Source organism: Dermacentor variabilis, chromosome 11 (genome assembly GCF_050947875.1).
Source record: "Dermacentor variabilis isolate Ectoservices chromosome 11, ASM5094787v1, whole genome shotgun sequence".
Classification (NCBI taxonomy): domain Eukaryota; kingdom Metazoa; phylum Arthropoda; class Arachnida; order Ixodida; family Ixodidae; genus Dermacentor; species Dermacentor variabilis.
Genome location: NC_134578.1, coordinates 83,201,928 through 83,224,966, shown reverse-complemented (window position 1 = coordinate 83,224,966; position 23,039 = coordinate 83,201,928). Strand labels below are relative to the sequence as shown.

General features: G+C 44.4%; 2 protein-coding genes across 5 annotated transcripts; one reads left to right on the top strand and one right to left on the bottom strand.

Annotated features, from left to right (window-relative positions):
* Positions 1-2,134: 2,134 nt before the first annotated feature.
* On the bottom strand, positions 2,135-14,657 carry LOC142563759 (zinc finger protein-like 1 homolog). Its single transcript, XM_075674368.1, has 6 exons — positions 14,349-14,657; positions 13,968-14,079; positions 12,995-13,200; positions 11,006-11,183; positions 5,798-5,924; positions 2,135-4,051 (listed from the first exon to the last, which is right to left on the bottom strand). Exons 1-6 carry the CDS (start codon positions 14,448-14,450, stop codon positions 3,832-3,834), a joined length of 945 nt encoding a protein of 314 aa, XP_075530483.1. The 5' UTR covers positions 14,451-14,657; the 3' UTR covers positions 2,135-3,831.
* A 126-nt stretch (positions 14,658-14,783) lies between these two features.
* On the top strand, positions 14,784-21,727 carry LOC142563758 (UPF0415 protein C7orf25 homolog). Of its 4 annotated transcripts, none has more exons than XM_075674363.1 (4): positions 14,784-14,903; positions 15,677-15,974; positions 17,854-18,147; positions 19,718-21,727. In XM_075674363.1, the coding sequence occupies exons 1-4, from the start codon at positions 14,854-14,856 to the stop codon at positions 20,351-20,353; spliced, it is 1,278 nt and encodes a 425-aa protein (XP_075530478.1). In that variant the 5' UTR covers positions 14,784-14,853; the 3' UTR covers positions 20,354-21,727. The 4 variants fall into 4 exon arrangements, with proteins under 4 accessions (XP_075530478.1, XP_075530482.1, XP_075530479.1 ...); XM_075674367.1 differs by lacking the exon at positions 14,784-14,903 and adding an exon at positions 14,910-15,105; XM_075674364.1 differs by lacking the exon at positions 14,784-14,903 and adding an exon at positions 14,910-15,139.
* Positions 21,728-23,039: the final 1,312 nt, after the last annotated feature.

The following is a 23,039-nucleotide window of genomic DNA, read 5'->3' as shown; positions in this document are numbered from 1 at the left end:
CTAGCAGTCACTGAAGGTACAGTACACACTGCAACTGTGTCCGAACACAACAAATTGTCCGAGCACAATCCGTTTGCTCCACGACGACACAGTGTTGGCGACGCTTTGTTCTGGACAGTAGATGTTGACTATGCGCACAGTGTATGGTTGAGCCGTCCATGTATACTGTTGACCGAGTAAGCTGCACCAAATTAGTGCAAGAGGCATCGCCTCCTCTCTTAGAAATTCAGCAATAATGACTGTCCTAAACCTGTGGTCGAACCGGTTCGGATAGATTCTTCAAAAAGTTTGTTTGGGTTCAGCTCTAAGATGTTGGAAAAAAATTGTGGTTTGGTTTACTTCCTCTTCAAATGAAAATAAAGATTCTGTTCCGGTTCGGTTTGGCACCATTGTTCATTGCCATTATGGTTAAACAACAGGTTTACCCCTGGTAATTTTAGTATTCGTATGTGGTGGCAACATCGTGTGATTGTGTCTAACCAAAGTGTATATAGCATCTATTTCACTCGCCTGCTTGTGTAAGCACATCAGTTCAGGGATGTAAATAAGATGTTTCCTCTAACAGCAGGATGACTATAACCTGAATGTAGCAAGTATGTTCTTTTTGTCTAGGTAATGACTTAGCTGTGTTGCCAGGTTAAAAGAAGGCTCAATGGTGGTCCAATTGTGCCATTTGCACCATTTTGCTGCAAATCGACTTGCCTGCTCTTGGCTGCACCCACTCAAGTGCCATTTGCGCCAACTGCGCAAAAGTGAGGCGTTTTCACGGCAATGTAGTGCTTTCAATAGGGTTGTGCAACTACAGTCCACGACCGATTTTCTGAATGCCCAGCTTTTCGGACGCCTTCGCAGCACCGCCGCGGTACCCCATAGGTCAATGTATAGAAGGTCTGAAATTTCGGACGCAAAAACCCTTTACCGTAGCCTTGACCACAGGTTTGAAATGGCATTGATACATGCATTGATTGAAGCCACCACCATTTTGATTATCTCGCCACCTCGAACAGGCACTCTCGCACGCATATCCGCTGGCAGCCATAGCTACCACCGCGGCAATGCTGGGCCTAGCTACTTCGACATTCGCTACCAAAGTTCTTGCTGTTCGGTGCCATGTTATCATTAAAACAATTTGCCGCTGTTAGCAATGGCTTCAATTGTATAATTCCGGTTTCCAAAAGTCAGCTTTGCCTCAGTATAGAAGTGTTGCACAGTGAAGCAGCATACCAAAATGCAATTGTCACTGGACGCAGTGTGTGTTCCATAATTATACATGCGTGCGCCCGCCGTCTTCCGTCACAGTACAAGCACCGATACGCCTGACAAGTGTACTGGCAGGCCTTCAGAGCTATTTCGGGCGTGCCTGTGGCAAATTGAGCCCTTGGGGGCAAGGTAGCGCTTCGAAAGATCGGTCGGGTATCGGCGACAAAAGTTAGGTGTTATGCCCGAATCAACTCGTATCTATTCGCAGAGGCCACATGACACACGGGAAGCAACAAACCACCGCGCAGCAAAAGCAAGCGTACAGGATGGCACGAACGTTGTTCTTAACTGCCATCACAATCTTTGAGACACACTGTACGGAGGCATCTCGTATTTCAGCACCGTTAATAGATGATTAGTCTCTTGTTGAGCTTCTAGCATTTTTATTGGGCATAATACACATTTTGTGCGGTAAAGCATATCAAGGCACATCTGTCATTTGGAATGCATGTAGGACATTTCCCATTGCATTTTGTCTTGTGCCCGACGGCGCAAATTGTTCTAGCTCATTTGTAATTTTATGTCCGTCTTGCACCCAGGCGCATATTTTTGTTCTCGTTAGTCTGCAAAATTTTAACGGTTTACAAAACTAGGTTCCTTGCCTACCCAAATAAATATGTTTACAACATACCGTGCATGGCATACCACCCGTGGGAAGGCAAGTCCTGCTTCACTCTTCAGCAATACTTGGTGATTGCACAGCAATAATAAGCTTCGCCAAATGGTTATAGATTACTGCTGTACTACTCCAAATGTTCCAAAAAGACCCAATTTTCCTGCCCCAGAATTGCTCCAAAATGCTCGTATGGCTGCTCCAGAACAACATTTTGCCTGCTCCAAAAATTGCTCCAAATCCGACTGACTGAACCACCACTGAAAGCTGGCCGAAAAATCATTTATTTCAATCCACAGGCAAAAAAAGAAGCACCACTAATTAGAACACAGAAACATGGCTTGTAAGAACCACACTTTCGGCATACACGGTACAAAACAAGCAGTGAACTGCAGGCAGATGTGCCGAGTTTATCAATCTTTTTCTGTGTGGGTGTGCGTGAACATGAAGCCTTTACTGTTGAGCAAGACCCTAAACAGAATATAACTAGCATGTTTCAGGAGATTCAACACGTCAAAAATTTTACTGGACTATATCAGAACAGATATTCTCAAAACCTTTAATATACAACAAAGCTACCTAAATGAAAGAGCTGGCAAGTAAATGCTTGCTTCTGGGTACTTCTGGGATTAGTTTTTTTTTCTTCCTCTTCTTGCAGTCCTTGGCCTCTGTGGTCATCCTGGTTAAAGAGCCACGCCTCCGATTATTTTTTTCTTTCTTTTTTTTTAGGCCTCACCATTCACTCTTAATAAAGTTTGCCCCCTTTGGGGTGCATCTTGCCCCACAACAATAGTCGTCATCTGCCTTGCTTACTTTTACTTTCTTTAATGCTGCAAGCCCAGTACTTCCAGGTAACAAAGAGCTTGCACATTATCAGCGTGACACAGCATTCTCGACAGGAAAGTAGCGAGCGCCGAGTTTTTCAACAAAGGAAATGCAAGCAAGGCAGATGATTATTGCCGTGGGACAAGATAAGCCCCAAAGGGTTAAGCGGGTTCCAAGTGCTCATATAAAATTACCTTCTCGCCCTCTCATATTTGTACGCTAGCAAAATGCTTGCGCAAGAAACTCGTTAATTTGGTGTCAGCGACAAAAGAAATAAGAGTGTGTTGCCTAGACTACATACTGCGGGTTGGCAAGGTGTGCGTTTGGCCATAAATGTGTAAATCGGAACAAAAATTCGCATTTGTCGTCGAACTCAGGTTCCCAATTTGCTAGCTAACTGTACATACATTAGTGGGTGCGAACACAATTACACCACGCATGCCCCTGTTAATCACCTCAAGCCACAACAGATTCATCAAGGGTAGTTTTGAAGCAGTCTATCACTGAACCTGTTGTGAACAAGTGAATGATGTAATGAAGGGCAAGGGCGGCATCCTAATGTTGTTCACCATAAAATTGTTAGAAAAAATATAAACACTCACGCTTTAATTTATTACAAGGAGTCATCACTGAGCGCATTTTCTTCTTTAACTAATTTAGCAGGACTCTGAACTCAATAACGAAATTTAGGTGCGACTTCTGCGATTCTCATAGAAGACAAAAATCACATAGGTATGTGCGCTTGCGCGCATGAGGGTCTCAACAAAATTAGTTGCATTTCAGCCGATCCACGGAGCGGCAGTTTTGGAAGCGCTACCTTAAACTGTGCTGGAGTGAAAAAGTCGTCATCCAGCACGCCCATCGCGTGGTCCACAATCGACACCTAAGGCCATGTGCTCGGACTATCGCATTTTATTACCCGCTGACCACACACACACTCATTGAAAGCACTGTCCACTACCCTGCCCCCCAAAAGCACCGCCAGTCAGGCTTACAAAGACCCAGTATATACATTTCGTGGCGGCACTGGCTGGCTGAAATGTACAGACCGATGCTGCCTAAATCCCCAAGCTCTTTTTATTTTCCCGCGATGACAGAAACATTCGCGTACGGCCTACGCCGCTATTTTTCCTTCAGCGCGGCTCCACGACGTGAGGCTCATCGTTGACCCTAATGTCCGGATTGAGCCGGGGATCTAGCAGCGGATCCGACTCTGCTGCCGCACGACCCCAGTGCAAGAGGAAGTAGACGACGGTGAACAGCCCGAGGACAATGAGGATGGACAGGACGACCCAGCGCTTGAGGAACTTGTGCGGGTCTCGTCTATGACTGCCCGCCATTATTGTCCGTGACCTAAGGGAAGAGACAAGAGTGTTTTCAGCAAGAATGGTAATTCAATTCGACTTGATCTTTACAGTTCTTCCAATTCAATTATATAAAAGCTGTTTCGACCCACAGCCAAGGGCTTTCTATGGATTTTCTACGGACGACTTTCTGTGGCAGTGGAAGAAGAGCTACGGAGGCAACGCACATGCAAGGAACGGTGCTTCTAAAAACAAAGTCCCACATTCTCATTCACGCTAGTTTAAGCTGGAGAAGAGAGATAAACAAGTAATATACGACAGAAATACGAGACAAAACACACCACAGTTTGCTAAATCTGACTTCTCTTTTTCTGCTTTTGTCTTCTAGGTTTGGGAAAATGCGAAACCATCGCGCATGGAAGCTACACTGATTCAGTACCGGTTCTAAAAAATCAAAAGCACTGTCACACGCGGCCGTAATATTCGGAACGATGACACATGTACTGAAGCTCCACCCATGTACCTTTCCCTTCGATGGCACAGAAAGTTGTCACAAAGTACAGTAACGGGTTCAAGCTAGAGGTGCAATAGTCCCGCAAGTATTCAATGACGCTACACTTCGAGCTGTCGATTAATTCAGCCTCTGAGGGTCTGTCTGCTACCCTACCGGTCAGCTCGGGTGGCAGACCAACAGCCCCAGGAAGGCACTGGTCCCGAGTTCGATCCGCAGACCAGGATGAATTCCTATTGAAGTGCGAAACTTTAATTTGTGCAGAGAAACCCACATTGGTTTCCTCTGTGGCTTTGCGCTGCAGCCCGGTGGATGGAAATTTATGCACCTAGCGTATTTCTGTAAAAAGTGGTTTGCCAACAATGGAAAAAATGTGCTCGGTCATTCCCGTCACTGTTAACACATGCATTGGTCTCCGCCTTAAATACTGCAACTAACAGCTTTATTTGGTGCACTCGGCACCAGTCAATTTTGTTTTATGAACATAACACGAGCATAAGATATGGGATTATTTTTCCACACTTCACAATTTCAACGTACCTTTTCATCAGTCAACATTTAGCGATTACCACTGGTTCCATATGAAAGTGCCTTAAATATTCCCAGGTCATTAAATCTCCTGCACTAACTTTTAATGCTTGCAATGCTTTTACTGGCAGGTTTTTAAATGAGTGTCTTGCAGACCATCAATTTTAAAATCCTTTTCAGATATATAGACAGGAACAGCCAACCGCTGTTCTGGCCTGCAACACCAAAAAAATTGAACTTATTATTTTTTTGCCTCGGCTTTGAACAACCCCTCCTGCTGGCTGCAGGGCGCAACAAGGCCCTTGCTTTGCCTTCTCTACCGAAAGTAAGAAGACAAAAACAGTATGCAGTTTCAGTAGATCACTTTCATGGATACAATCACGTTCATGAGGTTTCACGCGCCTTGCCGGACACTTTCAGGTAACAGCAATGCTCACACAGTGCTAGGAACGCTTCTGCACATAGAGGCTGACATGTCTGGTGCCAAGTCACATAAAATGCGAACACAACTGTATCCCTGAAAGTGATGGACTGAGAATACCGTACCAGCCCTTGTACCACAGCACACCACCATGCACATGGGCAGCAGTGAGCCAAAAACCATGCAGAAGTTAGACAACACTGGAAACTGTCCACTGTCTTAATTTGTAAAAGCCAAGACTTGCGCATGCTCTCCCAAATTATTGGCAATACTTTTTAACTTTTGTAAAACAAAGTTCTGGCATGACATGCCTCAGAATGAGCATGAGCACGTACTTGATCCACCGTGACAGAAGCTCGAATCCGGATCGTCGTTTGTACTTGTCCTCATCGTAGTCCGGAGCAGACGTGACGAAGTTGCCCTGAGTTGCAGTGAATATCTTCCGTGATGATGTCATGTTGCCTGCAACACAAATGGTAATCATGAAAACAAAAACTGACATGATTGAAATGGTATCACCCAATACCAGAAGCAGCCAACCTTAAAAAGCCCCTCCCCAGGTCTGGCCAATTTGAGCTGACAAGCACCATGCATACAATGGACGCTAACGATCGTGTCTGCTAAGTATGCTACGCGCTGCGAAAAGAGCTGAAATTTCAAACTGAACACAATTTCCCCTTCTCGCGGGCGCTGCGCTCCAAGTCAGAGATGACATATACGTGCTAGTGCGCCTACGTAGATGTGTCTTTGCTGTGACGTCACTCTTAGTGACTCGTGACTTCAAGAATTATTCAAGGCACCATCTGTTATTGAACAGACAAATTCATGTTTAGAGAAATAATAAAACACACTAACAGAATGTCTGCGTGTATTTGTTTCACTTCGCACTGCAGCAAGAGAGATGTACTACTGTTTCGTCTGCTTGTTCCCACGTCGTGCAGTCGTGGAAACTATGAAACTAGAAAACTATGAAACACTGAAACTATGCAATTTTCTACCGTGTTCCAGCTCGCGATCATGCTCATGTCTGCCTCAGTGTTTGTGTAGCACTGACTTACACCGCTAGTCAGTTGTCCTCGTGCGCAGTGCACAAAATCGTGTGCTGCGAGAAATGAAACAATCGCAACAGCTCGCACACAACGCCGTCAGCGAAAGTGCGCCACGCAGCAAAAAGGCGAGGGAAAACAAATGAAGGCGGGGCCCGTGACGTATGCGTCACGGGCCCCACGTATGCGTCACGAGCCCCGCGTATGCGTCACGCAATCCTCGAGGTCTGGTACGGGAGAATGCAGGGAAAGAATTTCGCTTGCGGAGGATAGTCGGGGCGAGTGAAGAGAGTGTCTCGCTTGGCAGTGAAGCTCGGCTCCTGAAATCATGGGTTCGCGTCACTGAAATATTTCTTTCTCGGCTATTAATGAACCAATTTGAAAAATTTTTGCGGCAGAACGCTCTAAAGAGGGCACGTAACAACTTACAGTGTATAACCAAAATTTGTTATGGGGCCTGGTGAGGGGCCCTTCAAGTACTCTGCAGAGGTGACGGCCTATCCATGCTGCCACCAGTTGCCCACATTCTGAGTCTGTAAACACATAACGGCTACTTTCCTAACCTCATTGCTACTGTCTAATCATCTGTTAATCTTTCCTTGGGAACCCTATTCTGTTAAACTAGCAGGCTGCCAGTCATCTGCTGAACATGTTAATAGGAAGCTATACTTCAAGATAAACTCCAACTTCCCTATTCGAATAAATGTGAAACACAGAAATGCTCTCATCAGACAACAGCTCAACTGACATGAATGTAAATTGTTGGATTTAAAGGCAAAAGTTCAATTCTATTAACAGAAAGAAGCAACATTATCATTTAGAGCCACAATATTTTTACAAATATATTGCCAGAAATTCGAAATTAAAACAAAGGAAAGCATGAAGCTTACTAATCTTTGACTCTGCAATGGAAGCAGATATCAGTTTTGTAAACTACATCTGTCAGAGCATCGAAAGTGGACAAATTTCAATTAATTATACCTCTGTCACACGGCATGTGTAATGTCATTCAGAGTAAATGACATTCGTACCGAATGTCATTGCGGTCTTGTGTTCCCTGTCGACACGGGTGTACCAAATGGCATTCACAATTGATGGCGATGTTTATCGACACCTTGCGCAAGCAGGCACTTGGCAATCTACATGCATACTTTTAGGCTGCGCTTCGTCCTGCGCAAATCGGTGAGGTGGTCTTCCCACAGTTTCAGCAGCACGCACGTCTTGTCGTCGGTCCAATGTGCTTTTCACTTCTCATTTTTTGCTGATGAAGCTGCAGAGTTGTATTCTGTGGCTGGTGGATAGGCTTTAGTGCGGCACCACTTTGAAAACAATATTCAGAAATTAAAAAAAAAAAAAAGCTGATGAGCGTTTGTAAACATGGCCGACAAGAGGTGCTAGCGTCCTGTCAGATACTGGGAACAAGAATATAGCTGCACAAACGACTTTAACGATCGTGATGTACGTCTTAAAACTATTAAGAAGTTCATAACAGCAATTATTACAGCCTTTACTCTGATTACATTTCGTTTTAACTTATCGATTTCGTAATATTTCGTCAAGCCCCTGTTGTTGAGATTACACAAGTCGCGCTTGCGTGAGTTCGAGAAACTCGTTCAATGGTCGAATGCCATCAGCTGTAAATCTCATCCACTATGCCCATGTAGAAGCAACAAAAATGGCATTAAAACGTAATCTCATTCACTGCGAATGACATTACACGTGCCGTGTGACAGGGGTATCAGTTTACAAGTTATGCGAAGTTGTTACAATACTTACGAGGATTTTGCAAAATTCCTGTTCACAAATTCATGGTAAGTCTCAGAGCAACTTGGGAGATACATCTCCCAAGTTTTCATCTGCTTTAGATGTATTAATAGATGCACCTTAAAAGATTGCGGTGCCACTTTCCAATGGTGAGTTACAGTCGTAAACCTTATGTTTCAGTTCTCTAATTTTACAGTTTTCTAAAACTTTTATAAGGAAAAAAAATGGTAGTCTAAATAATATATCTGCTTCTTACAGTCGATAAATTTTCAGTTATTCCTATAAATGCAATAAACTTCATTAAATTTGGTGCAGTGGATGCCAAATGAAACTATTTCTTCATTCTCATCTATTTAGATAGCAGCTTGCCAAGATAAACCTTCCTTTTAACGCAATCTCAAATAGACCATCATTATCTATAGGCAAAGGTTAGTTTTTTGACATTCAGAGTAAAACAAAACAGTGCAAACTAAGTCGGGACGATGAAGCAAACGACCACCAGAGGAAGCTTGTCCCGTGGTGTGTTCTTCCTTCATCCTCCTTTAGTTGCACTGTTTCATTTTATAGAATATCATATCGTGATAGCACAGCACATTAAAAATAACTGTGCTTTGTTGAGCTACTTGCAAGAGATTCTTATTATACAGCTCCGGAAAGTGTTGCACAGGTCAAATCAAGCATGCAAAAGCACCTGTCTAGAGAAATTAAAACTTGAATTGAGCACTGTTGTGCTATTATGGACAAAAGAAATGAGAACAAGAATTTACAAAGTAGAACACCTGTTACATGTTACTGCTCGAGAGCAGGATTTATCACCACTACTCATCTGGTAAGCAAAGCTGGCGTAGGCCCCAAATCAAGCACAGAGGCCAAAAAATGATGCGAAAACTAATTACAAAATTACACAAAGTGGCAGTAGTGGAAATGGAAGAATGTGTTATGTGGTTAGCCCTTGCTTGCTTTCGTCTCATTTACCCACGACAGTACATACTATCACGTCCCATGCAACAAACCTTTCAGCTGGCAATCAGAAGTCGCATCCTGTGCCCAACATTTTTCTTTTTTTTTCTTCGGGCCATTTGTAGCGCAAGAAAAGTCGTCGCAGGAATGTGCCACTCCACGCATTTTTGTAGTGAACTGGTGTCTGATTTGCAACCTCTTCTACGGAATAACTTCTTGATTATTAGAACTACATAACATCTCAAGTTAACCTTATGCCATATACCACAGCGTTTGTATGCCTCAAGCTTCCACTATATTAGACCATATTTTCGTCACAAATGTCAGTGGATACACTGTCGAAGCATTATAATGATGGCAGCCATGCAAATGTACAAACGTGTTGCTCTGCTCAATACTCTTTGGTTAATATTGTCTACCAAAATGTTGCAGGAAGAAAGCAGGCCCACGAGTTTAAAACAGTGTATATTTACAACTGGTGTATATGGCGTTCAGGAAACTGCCAGACTTCGTCTTCCTCTAGTCCGTGTCACCTTCTTCTTTCCCTTCATCGTAACAATATTATCGGCGCAGTCTGACAATTGCTTCATAGGTTGTGACTAACACATTGACACCTGTACTTTTTCTGGGGACCGCATTTCACCTCCTAACAGCTTAAAGTTATCGCTCAGCACGCCTGCGTGATTTGCAACTTGCTCACATGTTGTCGCTGATTCTATCTGTTGTCTATATGCTCACCAAACTTTGTGCAATCAGATTGCATGCGCAAAGCAAATATTGGTTGTACTTTCTGGAAGGTATGCGAGCACTAGTGATTACTCTGGAACCTTTGACGAGTCACGTATAAAAGCCAACGCGCTTCACCTGCAGATCAGACTTCCAGAGATCACCGAATGCGCTAGCCGCCATCATTGCGCTACTTGTTTTGCTGGGCACAGGTTCGCCCAATAAACAGTCCATTCTGTGGCTTGCATTGTGCCACGGTGGTTGTTCACCATCACTACAATGTGACAATATGATCAATTTTGCGTTAAATTATGTAGAACAGCGTGATTTTTTGATGTCAGATAGCATGTGCCATTTTTTCAATTGCCAATGCAGATTGTGGGAAGAGTTGCCCTAGTCTCTACAGTGTTACCTGCTACGCACATACCTGTCAGCCTGTATACATTTAAGATTAGTAAAAATCCCACTGGCATGACAAGAATACATGGCGTTGGGATAGCATGCATTTTTTAAAATTTTGTACTGAGCACACGCCGTGTACTTTATGTACGTACAATGATATACTATGAGTGACCTTTTGAGCGACTTTGATGTTGACCATTTTGCCTGCTTTGGGAACCTGTCTGGATAAACTTGCTTGTAGCAGGTACTCCTCTCATCTAATGACATCCTGTGCTGCCACAACAGGAATGCGCAGGTACTACGTCACAACATTTTTTTTGTGTGCAGTTTTTGCAATATTGCACCAACCCATCCTTTAACGCCTTTAAAACTTTGTTGGGAACAATTTTTTTTTTTTTGTAGAACTCGGTGCAAGATTTGTTAAAATTGTACAGGAGTCCAAATTTACTAGAACTTCCAGCTGGTGCATATCTGTCAATGAGTCCTTGTGTTTTTATGTGCAGGCAATTAAGTCAGCGCACATTCGTAAACTTCGCAAGAAATTCTGCGGAGCTGGCCGGTCTGCCTGTACGAGACACAGTGCGGAGTATCCAACCGATAGCAAGGTCTCGAAGCGAGGAGCTTGCGATGGCTGGGGTCACGTACTGTTGGCAGTGGTGCCGTAGTTGACGCTGTTTTCAGGGGCCATACTGGTGTGCTGGGGCGGTACTGTGCTGGGTGCAATGCCTTGTGGGCGCCATGGTGGAGGTGCAGACTGGGACAATGACCTTGCGGGGCTTGCGCTGGCCTGGCGGTGGTCGCCCTGTGGTCCCGGAGGCTGCGCCTGCAATGAGACAGCTCCGTTTGTGACCCGTTTAAGCTTTCCCACCTCCACGTCGTCCTCTCAAGAACATGCTCTTTCAATCAATCAATCAATCAATCAATCAATGTTTATTCATGTCGCAGGTATACGAAAAGAGTGAGAAACAAAAGCCACAGTTTCGGCAGCTTGACAAGTTCTCAACCCCATAACATGAGCAGCAGTTACAAACAGGAACATAAAATGAATACAAGGCAGTGAACATAGCAGGATATACAGATATGGTGGGTACGGTGTGTGTGTGTGTGTGTGGCAAACAGTGCACGTTGGTGTCCGTTCACGACTACTAAAACAGTTTTCTTTTTTTTTGCAAATCCCACAAAGACACCACTGTGAAGAAGGGTAGGAACTTGACATGATGCACCAAGCACATATGCGATGCAAGAGTTCAGTAGCAGGTGTGTAACACAAAAGCTGTGCTTTTCTAGTTGACTATATTTTGGCTTCCATTCATGTTTAGCATTAGTATATTCACATGTCTGTAGTCTGCACGAACGTCTGCTTTACAATATATTTATTTAAAATTCTTTTTCGGTGGAGGAGGGGGGGTTTCGCACAACACAAGGTTGCCAAACTGCACTACCATGTTAGCAATGTATGTTCACCAAATTTCTCGGGCAGTCCCTAGTCTTTATTAAACACACAGCTGCCAACCCATGAACTTTAAAATTCATAAGAACCTTGCACACATGACAAAGGGGAGGGCGGAGTGCACACATATTTTTAAAGTTTGCCTAGAGCACACACTTTTTGAGGAATACATGCAGATTTTATCTATGATGATTCACTGTTTTAGACACAGCAAACAAGCAGCAGCAAATTTTGAATAGAAGAGAAGGCTACACACAGATTATAAATCACGGTGACTTTTTCGGTGACATTGCTTTCGCTGATTTGGCCTACTCCAAGAACTTGTCTTGACAAACTTGTTTGAAGTAAATGCCCATCTGGCGTGTGGCTTCTTGCGCTGTGCTAAGAGGACGACACAGGTACCACCACAACTTCTCTAACATTCGTTTTGCAATCTTGTCCTGCCCCATCTTTCGACTTAGAAACTTTTTTGAAAACAGCAGTCAGTTCTTGTAAAAGTTGATGCAACATTCGTAAAATCGTAGAATAAGTCCAAATTCGTAAGCTTTACGAAAAATTTGGGATAGTTGGCAGGTATAAGAAACATGCTTTTTTTTTTCGTTAGTGAGATTTTGTATACTACACTCACAGACAACTTTCTCTGTCTATGAAGTGAAAGCTAAAGGGGCAGAGCTTCTGGACATGTTGTTCACTCAATGTAGCCTGTTGCTTGTGACAACTTCGCATTCGCCAAAGTGCAGAAGGGCACAGAAAAAAAAAATAACACCGAGTGTTGTATTTTACGTCTTACTCTACTACAGTAAAAAAATTCGATATAACGAGTTCTCATGTATAGCAAAGTAGATCTAAAATGTTGCTTGGCAATATCAGCGTGTAATGAATACATGCTCATAATGGATATCTAACGTAACGAAGTATCTTCGATGTCGTATACGACATTGTTATAGAGAGGTCCAACTGTATAGTTGGCAGTAAATAAGATATTCATGTTTCCTGTATACCAGCTTAACCTAACGTGAATGAGACTTTGGGACTATTTTCAGGAGCACTGTCATGTGTGCGCTTCATTCTGGTAGCCTTTCCTTCACTGCCACAGAAAGTTGCCCGCAAGTTTATAGTCTACCACTCTCGCTAAGTTGGACATTCGTCTGTGATGTCCTTTTAACGCTGCGCCTGTTGGTTACCTGCTGTGGGATCTCCGGTACGGAAGGGCTGGCATTCGCCCAGGAAGCAGCCTTGAGGAGCACATTCAGCGCGTCTGCCACAGGCGACTCAATGTTGCTAGCTGGGACGACAGCCGAGCCACACGATGGACAGCCGTAGCCAGCCGGTGCAGTCGTCTTGGGCATCCGCTTGCAGTAATCGTCCAAGCAGGCCCAGTGGAAAACATCTGAGAAGACAGTTTGTGCACATATGAGACGAGCGTGATACACAGGCCATGTGACAGGTGAGTTAAAGCAGATGTGCCGACGTTAGCACATTAGAAACGTAATCAATGGCGGACATGTAGCGTAACCAGGAGTCACGAGAATTGGCGATCCACGTGTTTTTGTTATTTTTCATTTTCTGTCCTTTCTGCACTCACTCATTGGCTCATATGAAGCTGTGCCTCCCCCCCCCCCCCCTATCAAGAGAATCGACCACTCAGGAGGATGAACAATAAGAAATTAATAGAATCGAAGCAAAAGGACCATTACAAAATACAGCTCCTCATTATCAAACGATCCCCTTTCAAGACTGTGACAAGTGTCTAAGTATAGCGCTGACATCTGCACAGATGCAAGAAAGTGTGCTCTCAAAAGGGTGTTCTCATGCAAAAATTTTGGTTTCAAAGTGACAATGTGGCTTTAAGAACGATGACTACAAGATGTTTATCTGTGCTTCCTGTGCAAGTTCATGACAAAAAAAAAAATATTCAGGAATAATGGCGATATTGCTATTGCTTTATTTAAAAAGCGCTTCGTCTTGTTGCCCATGCAAAAGCAATACGAAACTTCAGTTACGTCGCGTGACATGTGATCTCCCACTCCTGAAGAGTATTGGCTGCCGAAACTTCGACGTCATCAATGACGCGCGTGTCAACAATCATGTATGTGGGCGTGGCCTGCGAAGATTTACTTCGCTCCAACCGCAAATAAGTTTGCCGACAACACTTACGGTAGCATAGGAGACGTGTGCATGTCCCGTTGGAGAGCTCCTTGCGGCAGATCTGGCATATTGGGTCGTAATCGCTGTCCTGCAACCACTGGAGGTAGCTTTGGACAATGCACTGCAAATACATGTTCGAGATGGTTCCTTCAGCATGCAACTTTTTTATGCACCGTGCGGAAACGTAGCACGAGCGTCTCAACCTGCTTTACTCTTTTTTTGTCTTATCTAGAAACACACGGGTGCTTAAAAGACCTGCAAACAAGCGCATTGCATAGTGGAGGAACATGGCTTGCGTAAACGCGTCCAAGCGGCTGCCAGCTGGTGCTGACATCGCCGTGCCCGTCTTTAGAAAGAAACGCCGTTAACCGGAGACGAACATTCGCTCACCGTAGGGTGCTGAGCCACCATGCAATGTTCGCACACGTTAACGCGGTGTTCGTAGCAAAACTGGTTGGTCACTTTCTTTCTAGGGCACTTGCACAACCCCATGGTGGCGTTCTCTCCCGGGTTTAAACGCTGCTCCGCCGAGACGAACTTCGACTAGAAGCTCATAGATGACGGGCCAGGAACTGCGATTGTAATTATTATTTTTTTTAAAGCTACATTCGTGGAAGGCCGGAAACAGTCGCTGTCATAGCTCGCACTTTGCCACGACTTGCGCTGGCCGCGACCGTGCAGTTTCGGTGGCGCCCCGATGTTTAGCCACAGTTAAACACTCAGATTTACGGTTCTCGCCTTAAATTACCTTGCCTAAAAGCATTTCAAGGGCACACGAATACAAAAATATAATTAAAAGTGTTTTAGAGACAGTTTCGGCCTAAAGATTCTCGTTCAAACAAGCAAATCTGAGCTTGTTGAATGGAGTACGAGGAAGTGGCTCTAGTTAATCGACATGAGTTTTGTTTCTGTTTTGCAAACAGGTGGGATTCCAGCGGCGAATGTGTATGTGCGGTTTTACGTGAAGAGATTTCTTATTAACAGTGACATTTCCCAGTGTCTGCGGTTGTCAGCTGGCGTCGCCGCCCTTGACGCTTCGCACAAATTGTCGCCAGTTCACTTGCCCCGTTTTTGTAGACGCTGGCGCCGCATTTAACGGCGGGAGCTCGAGTCAACTGTGCGGGCAGTTCTCCAAGACAGTCCGCTGGTAGCTGCTTCAAGGCTATTCTTTCCCCACCTCAGTAAATAGCCTTCGAGACTGTGCATTTATGGCGGGCGCTCTTTGTTGTGTTTCGCTGATGGCTAATAGCTTTGATTAATTTACTAGTCACTATTGTCAGAGACCCCTTGCCGCTAGGCTAACTAGCTTTACAGAGCGTAGAGGTTACTTACCCTTCAGATACAGCAGGAAGCTTCTCACGTAAGTGTTTCGTTTTCAGACAGAGCACCAAAACCGTCCTGACTTTACCGATTGTATTCGAAATCGCGGAAGCAGTTACCTGCAAAAAATGAGAGAAAAAAAAGAAAAAAAAAGATCGACTCTAGAGGACTCAGTTATTCATATTCTGTTCATTGTGTTCTAAACGTATTGTCGCGTTCGAGTTTCAGGTCCAGAGGTTGCGAAAACGTAGTTGCGTTGTTTCTTTTAAGTTGTCAGAGCATGCCAGCTGTTCGCGAAGTTTATGGAATCGCTTTTCCCCGTAACTAACCGCTCTTCGCAACGAGCTTTTCACCTGTCAGGCAGCTGTCGTTAACCTCGTCAAAAAAACATTTCACAGGTTGGAAGACATGGTGCTGGAGCAAGGCAGCGCCAGGGAGAAAGTGCTCGAGAAGATCGGCGATGCCGAGAAGCTTCTGGCGCAATGCGACTCCCTGACCGTGTGTCCGGGCAAGAGCAAGCTCCAGCGCAAGATCCAGGCCGAAATCAAGTTCCTCCGCAAGCTCTGGAAGACCCCCGAGGGAATCAAGGAAGAGCACCTGCGCTGCACCAACCTGGCCTACCTGTCGGCCGTTGTCACCTGCTCGCTGGCCGTCACCGGACTGGTCGACGTGCTCAAGCCTTTCTCGCTTCCTGAGGTGAGATATGTCTCTAGATCCATTCGATATTCGCCCCTGCACTTCATCATCATTATCATCATCAGCCTGGTTACGCCCACTGCAGGGCAAAGGCCTCTCCCATATTTCTCCAACAACCCCTGCACTTAGTGAGCAGCTACTTTGCACTAGTTCAATGCCCTCTTGCTCGCACGGAACCGACATGGCTCGACCTGCACCGTGAACTTCTGCTGCACCAAGCACTGTGTTGTGTGAAAGGAGTGGGGACTTGCAGACGACACCGTGTTGAACTGGCGAAACGAGTGGCGACTTGTCGAATGACGCAAAGTCTAGCACCTCCTGAGCTAGTTTGAGAAAAGTGCAGGCGAATTGAGTGGACCTTCTGCACCTTGCACGTACTCGATCACCGAGCACTGTACAAGTCGTTATAATTGGCCCTCCTATTGTGCGGCGCAGGGTAAATACCGACAACAGGAGGTGACGGGACAACGCAAGGCGCCTGTGTTGCCCTGCCCTGGGCCGCATAATACGAAGATCACGTACCAACAAGCCCCAATTTCCACCATGTTGATCATGTATTGGGCTGTTTTCATTGAATAGCTTAAGCAAGCAAACAGAGTCCTGACTGGTATTCACACTATTCAAGCTGTGCTGAAAGTGCACCTGTCTATGCCAAATAGGCAAGGGGGGCCTGGACCATGACAACTAAGAAAATTTCCATATGAATAAAATAGTGCGAGACATAATTGCCACGAAAAGAACACATATGAAAGACAGTGATCACAACGGCAAGGGCGACACTTCCAATGCCGTCGTGATTGCTTTCCTTTGTGCCTTATATACTTGTGCCACAGGGACACAGAAAATGACATTAACTTAAGATGCCTTAAATTTTAATGCCATTTACGGCGTGCCACCCAGACATGCTTAGTGCCATTAAAACTTGATGCCATTCACAGCATAGTGCGTACCCTTAATTCACTTGGCCATCAAATGCATACTCTTGTGCTTTGTGTCTCCACATTCTGAAGGTGCTAAGCGAACTTGTAGCAAAAGGCAATCTATTCTTCACTGTTTTTTAAAAATAGATATTTTTTTCGCACCGTAGTGTGTTCTCATAACTGTTGCAAGTCGCTTGGCCAAATGCATTGAAAGCTTTGGCTTCAAACAGTTTACGGCTGGGTGCAAATATGACATTCCTGTAGTAGACTACACAAGGTATGCCTATTAATGTTTTTGAGACCATTTCTTAAATGTTTGCTCCCTAAATATTTTTCTTTTATTGTATTACGATCAGCAAGCAGGCTTAGTCGTAGTTATGTCTCACAGCAAATTATTCTGAAGAATAAGAATAGGTTGCAGTACATGCAGCATTCATTCCCATGATCCAGAGAAGCATGCCCATTAGATAACTGACACAAAATGTGCTAACCCATTGCTGCAGTACCTCCATCATGCAGGTTGTATGCATTTCTTTAGTGCCCCTTTGTTCATTTGTTTTACTGCATATGTCTTGCAACAAATCTCCTAGAAAGAAAAGAAAGATGTGTTGTTCATGGCACAGCGTCGTGTGTTTTAGAAACACTGAAAGCACAAGAAGCTAGCCTTGAACCTAAACAAAGGGTAACCAAATGTGTAAGGCCTTTGAGCAAGAAGGCCAAGCAGACATGGCCCACACCTAAGCGCTCAATTCAAAAGCATGTGCCTCCGGTACCACCAGAACATTTTTGGCACCAGTACTGGGAAAACCACGTGTGAATCAACCATAGCCTCTCTGTACCAGCTAACCAACAATGTCTCCTCAAATGTGTACATTATTGCTTCCTTTTACAAATGCTTGGAAATGTTAGGACTAAGTAAAAAGAAGAATTATACAGTCACATGCAAAACTTGCTCGCAGAGTGATGCCGACTGCGAGAGGCAGAGGCGCTGTGCCGATCGGACGGTTGTGGACGTGGTGGCCAGTCACGGGGCAGCGTGGATCAAAGTGGTGGCGCGTAACCCTGACGCCCTGCTGACCTCGTCTCTTGGAGATGGGGAGTACGGCCGGCGGACCATCCTGGACCAACTCCAGGACATGGTGGAGTGCGCCGGCTTTCACCCGCACCTCTACAAGGCGCCCAAGGTCAAGGTGTGGACCGTGCTGCCCGTCTGCAAACCACTCCGGGAGATCATCCAGGCCGTCGGCGCAGAGGTGAGCCCCCAAGTGGTTGCGTTTCAAAACATTGAGCTTGGCTGCCGTGGGCACGTGCGACCGTGTAGCAGGAGGGGCTACTTGGCAATTTGTCTTGCGATTGCCATGCTATGCCATTCTGTGGCATAGAATTTGATTGCCATTCTGTGAAGCACAGTTAAGTTTTTGCATTTTTTAAAATTTATTTCAAAGTACCACAGGCCAGATCTTCTCCTACAAGGAGGGCACATTCCTAGCCCACTAGAATGCGCGTCTACATTAACCTTGCAGACAGGCTTGTGAAATTAAAGAGCAATTCAAACGATGAGCTGATCAGAGAAAGTACAGAATACATTGTGATGAACTTCAGCTTCAATTTCCCCCGAACAATCACAGAGTGGAATAGTCTTACTAATTATGCAGTATCACAAACTTCACTGAAAATGTTTGAAACCTATCTTTAATTACCTTACAATTGTTTGGAACTGTAATATACCCATGTGTTGCGCCTGCCTTTTCTTGTATCTCTTTCATTTGTGTCCCTCGATTGCTTGATTTTTTAATATACTGATGACTCTTGTGTTGCGCTTGCTTTTTCTATACGTATCTTTCATTTTCCATTCATTTCCGTTTCTTGACTTGCTTGATTGTTGAAATTGCTTCATTGCTGATTGCTTTATACACTTTATGGGAGCACAAATTGGCATGGTAAACATACCCCACATATCATGCTATGTAAACTTATTTGGAGCCAAGGAAATATTGAACAGTGCTGTACTGACTACATAACAGTGATCAGTTATCTAGTCATTCTTCAAGGACACCTTGCACTACAAATGCTGCCAAGAATGCAAAACACTCTTAACATGTGAATACATAACGGCTGGATTAATATGAGAGAATCTAGCCAATAAATAAATATAGAAGAAATAGCTTATATTTAGGCATTGATCGATATAAACAGCACAAGGGTGTACACGTTCTAGATGTTTTGACTGGTGATCATTGTGCACTGTGAGCACTTACTGTGGGCATAAAAACAGTATCTTATATATGTCCTAGGAGAAATATGTGTAATATATTTTCGGGGGAAAGAAAGACAAAGACATGTGAACAATAAATAAAGAGGATGAACACAGTGTCGTCATTTTCATGATTAATTCTTTGATTCAAAGCTGCACTTGGAATTTGAGGGATGCTGTAGCAGATGGCTTCGGATTAATTTTAACCACCTGGGCTTCTTTAATGCGGCCCAATTCTAAGTACCTTGGTGTCTTTACATATTGCCTCATTGGAATTTGCCTATTATTTTAATCTTTGTTTCAAGTTCATTTTTTTTTTCCAACAAGTTAGGCCATGCCATTTCTCGCAACTTCCTGCCCTTTTTTGTGTAACGTATTTGCTTTGTTGTGATGTCCGGTACTGTATGCCTTGTTTATGATGGCTGTAACTCAACCACCTGACCAGAAGTATAAATCAACACTGAAATTTCTAACCAATAATAGTGCTACTACATTTTCTACATCTCTTTGTATTTTTGCTAATCATTGACGTTCAGAAGACGTTAATTAAACATTTTCATTGCACGCAGGTGCTCAACCAAGAAGATGTGCTATTGGCAGGCGACGAGGAAACTCCCGAGGCTGCAGCAGATGACAGCGAGGCGGGCATTGATGACTGTGCGGAAAACTTTACAGCGTTGAAGCTGCACGAGGTACCCAAGGACGCCGTGCTCAACCTCGACGTCTCCACGATGATCGCGTGCGCATCCGCACTGACCAACGGCCGCTGTCACTTCCGGTTCCGCGAGAACGTACTCACCGAGCAAGCCGAGAGTGAGCGCCGCAACCCAGTCCGGCCGGCTCTAGACGAGCTCTTCACGAGCCGCAAGCTTGTCTGCTGCCAATCCGCCTACGACGACTTCTCGACGATCGTGAAAGTCATGGCCGGACCGTGCGAGACCGAGGCAGCGCGAAGACTGTTCGAACGACTCGAGGTCGTACCGGACTCTCCCTCCGAGCGTGCTTCGGCGCTCGCCCTTCGCGGAAAGATCAGAAAACGCTCAAAGATCATCTTTGGGACCGGCGACCGACTTAAGGCAGTGACCGTGACTGCGAACAGCGGGTTCTTGAGGGCTGCCAAGGCCCAGGGCGCTGACTTTGTTGCGTTTGTGCACGAGTCGCGGGCACTGACGGAGGCAAAGGAAGTCAATGCTACACCAATCTAGGACGGCTTTGGAATTTTAAGAGAGCTTTCCATCTGGTGCTAGCTTGCTTTGTCTTCCCATGACGCTGCAGAGATGCCACTAGGTGAGCGGGGGCTGACAGTCGTGACCGGAGCCGGCAGGGTGTGATCACTTTGGTGAGATAGCCAATGTCTCACCTGGTGTATGGTCTTGTCCACCAGTCTGCCGGTCATTATTTTCTACTGACCGGTGACTGGCTTAATGCTCTTATTGAAGGCTATTTTCACATTAAGGGTGCAATATCATGCTGCCTTTATAGCTACTGTACTTTAAATTAAAGCTGCTCGTGTGTACGTGTTTGGCTATTAGTGTTTTTTTTGGCAACCACTTCAACATCAAGCAGGAAAAGTCTGGTCATTTGTTTTAAATCTTTCTCAAGAATTTTCGACTGGCTTGCTGGTCAAGCCACTGGGACTTTGTTCTTCTGTTGGTGTGCACATAGGTACCGTCAGCTTAAATTTAAATGTAAGAAACAAAGAAAAAGGTAACAAGAAAATGTCTTGTGCGGGATCACATGAACATGTAGCGTCGCATCTCTCTATCTCCTATTGCTAAATGTTGGGCATTCCCTTACCCGTCCTCCAGAGGACTAATCTCGCACGTGTCATAAGCGTTTGCTAATGCAGGATCAGAAAAGCTTGGCTCCATCTGTTTAGACTTGTTTATGTTGAGTGCACTTACCCACAACCAACGACTTCAGAAGCAAAAGTCTACACCTACTATATTGCCCTTGTGTTTGGCCTTGTGAAAGAGTGGGAGAAATGTGGTTCTGGCCCTTTAATTTCAGTACAAAGGGTATTATATCACTTCCAAGACATGCCCTTTTTATAGTTATTTTGGTTCTGAGCCGTGATGAAATGAAATTGCTGCACTTCTCGAATGACTAGGCACTCGATTATTTGTTATTGGAGTACTTTATTTACATTTGTTGTTCACGCTGCGAAGAGGCATTTGTAGTTCTTCATTGAGTGTTTTGCTTATGAAAAAACAAATGGACTTCCACAGACTTATGATGTCAAACTTAAATAGCCTCGGCTATGTTGACTTTACGGCACTACATGCACGTGTTTGTGTTTCAAAACCAGTGACTTGGGATCCTGTGGTCGTTAGGAATGTCATTCGAATCTCTCCCTAATGTCCTTTGCTCTAAATGACCTTGTGCTCTTTTGCTACGTGGTGGTTTTGTGAATCATTCTGACGTCAGTGCAATTTTTGCCACATCCTGCATGACAAGTGCCTGCTTTGGTACTGGTGAGAGATTGTCAAGAAGCAAGTTGCTTTGTGCGATGAAGCAGTTTGCATGCTCAAAACTTTTCTGTTATTGTGTGATGCAGAAATGAATTGCTTCTGCCTACATGTCTGAGTGCTTGCGTGTTGATAATCGAGAGTTTCTGCATTCGTCTGAGCTGCGGAGAAGAGGTCACGAAGCCAAACGTGGATTGAAAAATCTTTAAAGCATTTTCTGATGGCGCACGACAAACCCACGAACACTACCTGAAGATTTCTTACAAGCACAGCTTCAATTCATTCTCAAGTAAGTGGGGGACATGGGTCTTATACACAAATATAGTATTGCCAAAAAATTGTTATTTTTAATTTGTTAGTATTGTTCTAATCGACATATTATGATGCACCTGTTTCTAAAGAACTGGCTCAAAACGATGTGTCGTTGAGACAAAAAACATATTAGTTCTACAAAATGCTCCATTACACCCATGAAAGTGCCAATAATGACCCATTTTGTCCTGTATGCCATTCCAAAACCACTCGTCAGAGCCCGGCCATCTTTGTCTCATTTCTAAGCGACTCTTTCCGACTTGCTCTCCTGCCAAAATGAGCCTTCAGTGCTACTTCAGAAGAAAGCTACAAAAGTTTGTAGCTTGAAATATATGTTTTTGCCCACTTCAGTGGTTGTTTTTTTTTTTGCATTTTTCTCAAATACTGATTTTTGCAAGTCTTGCATTTTGGAGTCAGCGCTGTCTCTCTGCAAATCATTCAATTTTTTTTTTTCCTTGTATGCTAGAGAGTTGTAGAAAGCAGAAGCGCAATGATATGGTAGGACATGGCAATATTTTGAAATGTTATCGAAACTAACAAGCATTCACCTTTACAAAGTTGGAACTACAGTTTCATAACTTCGTCAAAAAATACAGATACAAACATTAAAATGCCAAGTTGCACACTCTGTACATTCAGAAACATACCTGCTGAGCTTGGGTTATCTTACTGCAGTAGATTTCTTTTGCATCGCTCCTCCTAAATGAAACAACAAAATTGTAACTTTATTTTGGATTGACTTAGAAAAGAAGCTTATGGCATATTTGCAATCAGTGCACAAGGCTGAATGTTTGCGGAAAATTTCAGTTGTCTAGAACCAATAACAAATGTTTTTACTGGAACCCCTGTCCCCTTTACCTTAGAGTCCCAATTCCATGCACTTTGAAACTTCAATATGACAGCTGGAGATTTAAATAAGGAAGAGCACAAATTCGGCTTGGCTGGACGCACTGCACTAATGCCAGTGTTGACATAGGCGAACAACCATTGTTCCTCGAGATGTCTTGCCATTATCGTAGCGTCCCTACCAGACAGCATCAGGCTTTCTTTAGTTGTACACTTAAAACAGCCATAGTTCCTCCTGGCCAGCGCTGGTTACACGTGACATGTG

Bases quoted from the DNA above. Each gene is read 5' to 3' on its own strand.
- LOC142563759 (XM_075674368.1), bottom strand. From the start codon at position 14,450: ATGGGGTTGTGCAAGTGCCCTAGAAAGAAAGTGACCAACCAGTTTTGC. The intron at 5,925-11,005 runs GTACGTGACCCC...TTTGTGTTGCAG, and splicing joins CTACGGCACCACTGCCAACA to GCAACATGACATCATCACGG. The intron at 4,052-5,797 runs GTACGTGCTCAT...CTCTTCCCTTAG, and splicing joins CTTCTGTCACGGTGGATCAA to GTCACGGACAATAATGGCGG.
- LOC142563758 (XM_075674363.1), top strand. From the start codon at position 14,854: ATGAGTTTTGTTTCTGTTTTGCAAACAGGTGGGATTCCAGCGGCGAAT. The intron at 15,975-17,853 runs GTGAGATATGTC...ACTTGCTCGCAG, and splicing joins AGCCTTTCTCGCTTCCTGAG to AGTGATGCCGACTGCGAGAG. The intron at 18,148-19,717 runs GTGAGCCCCCAA...CATTGCACGCAG, and splicing joins TCCAGGCCGTCGGCGCAGAG to GTGCTCAACCAAGAAGATGT.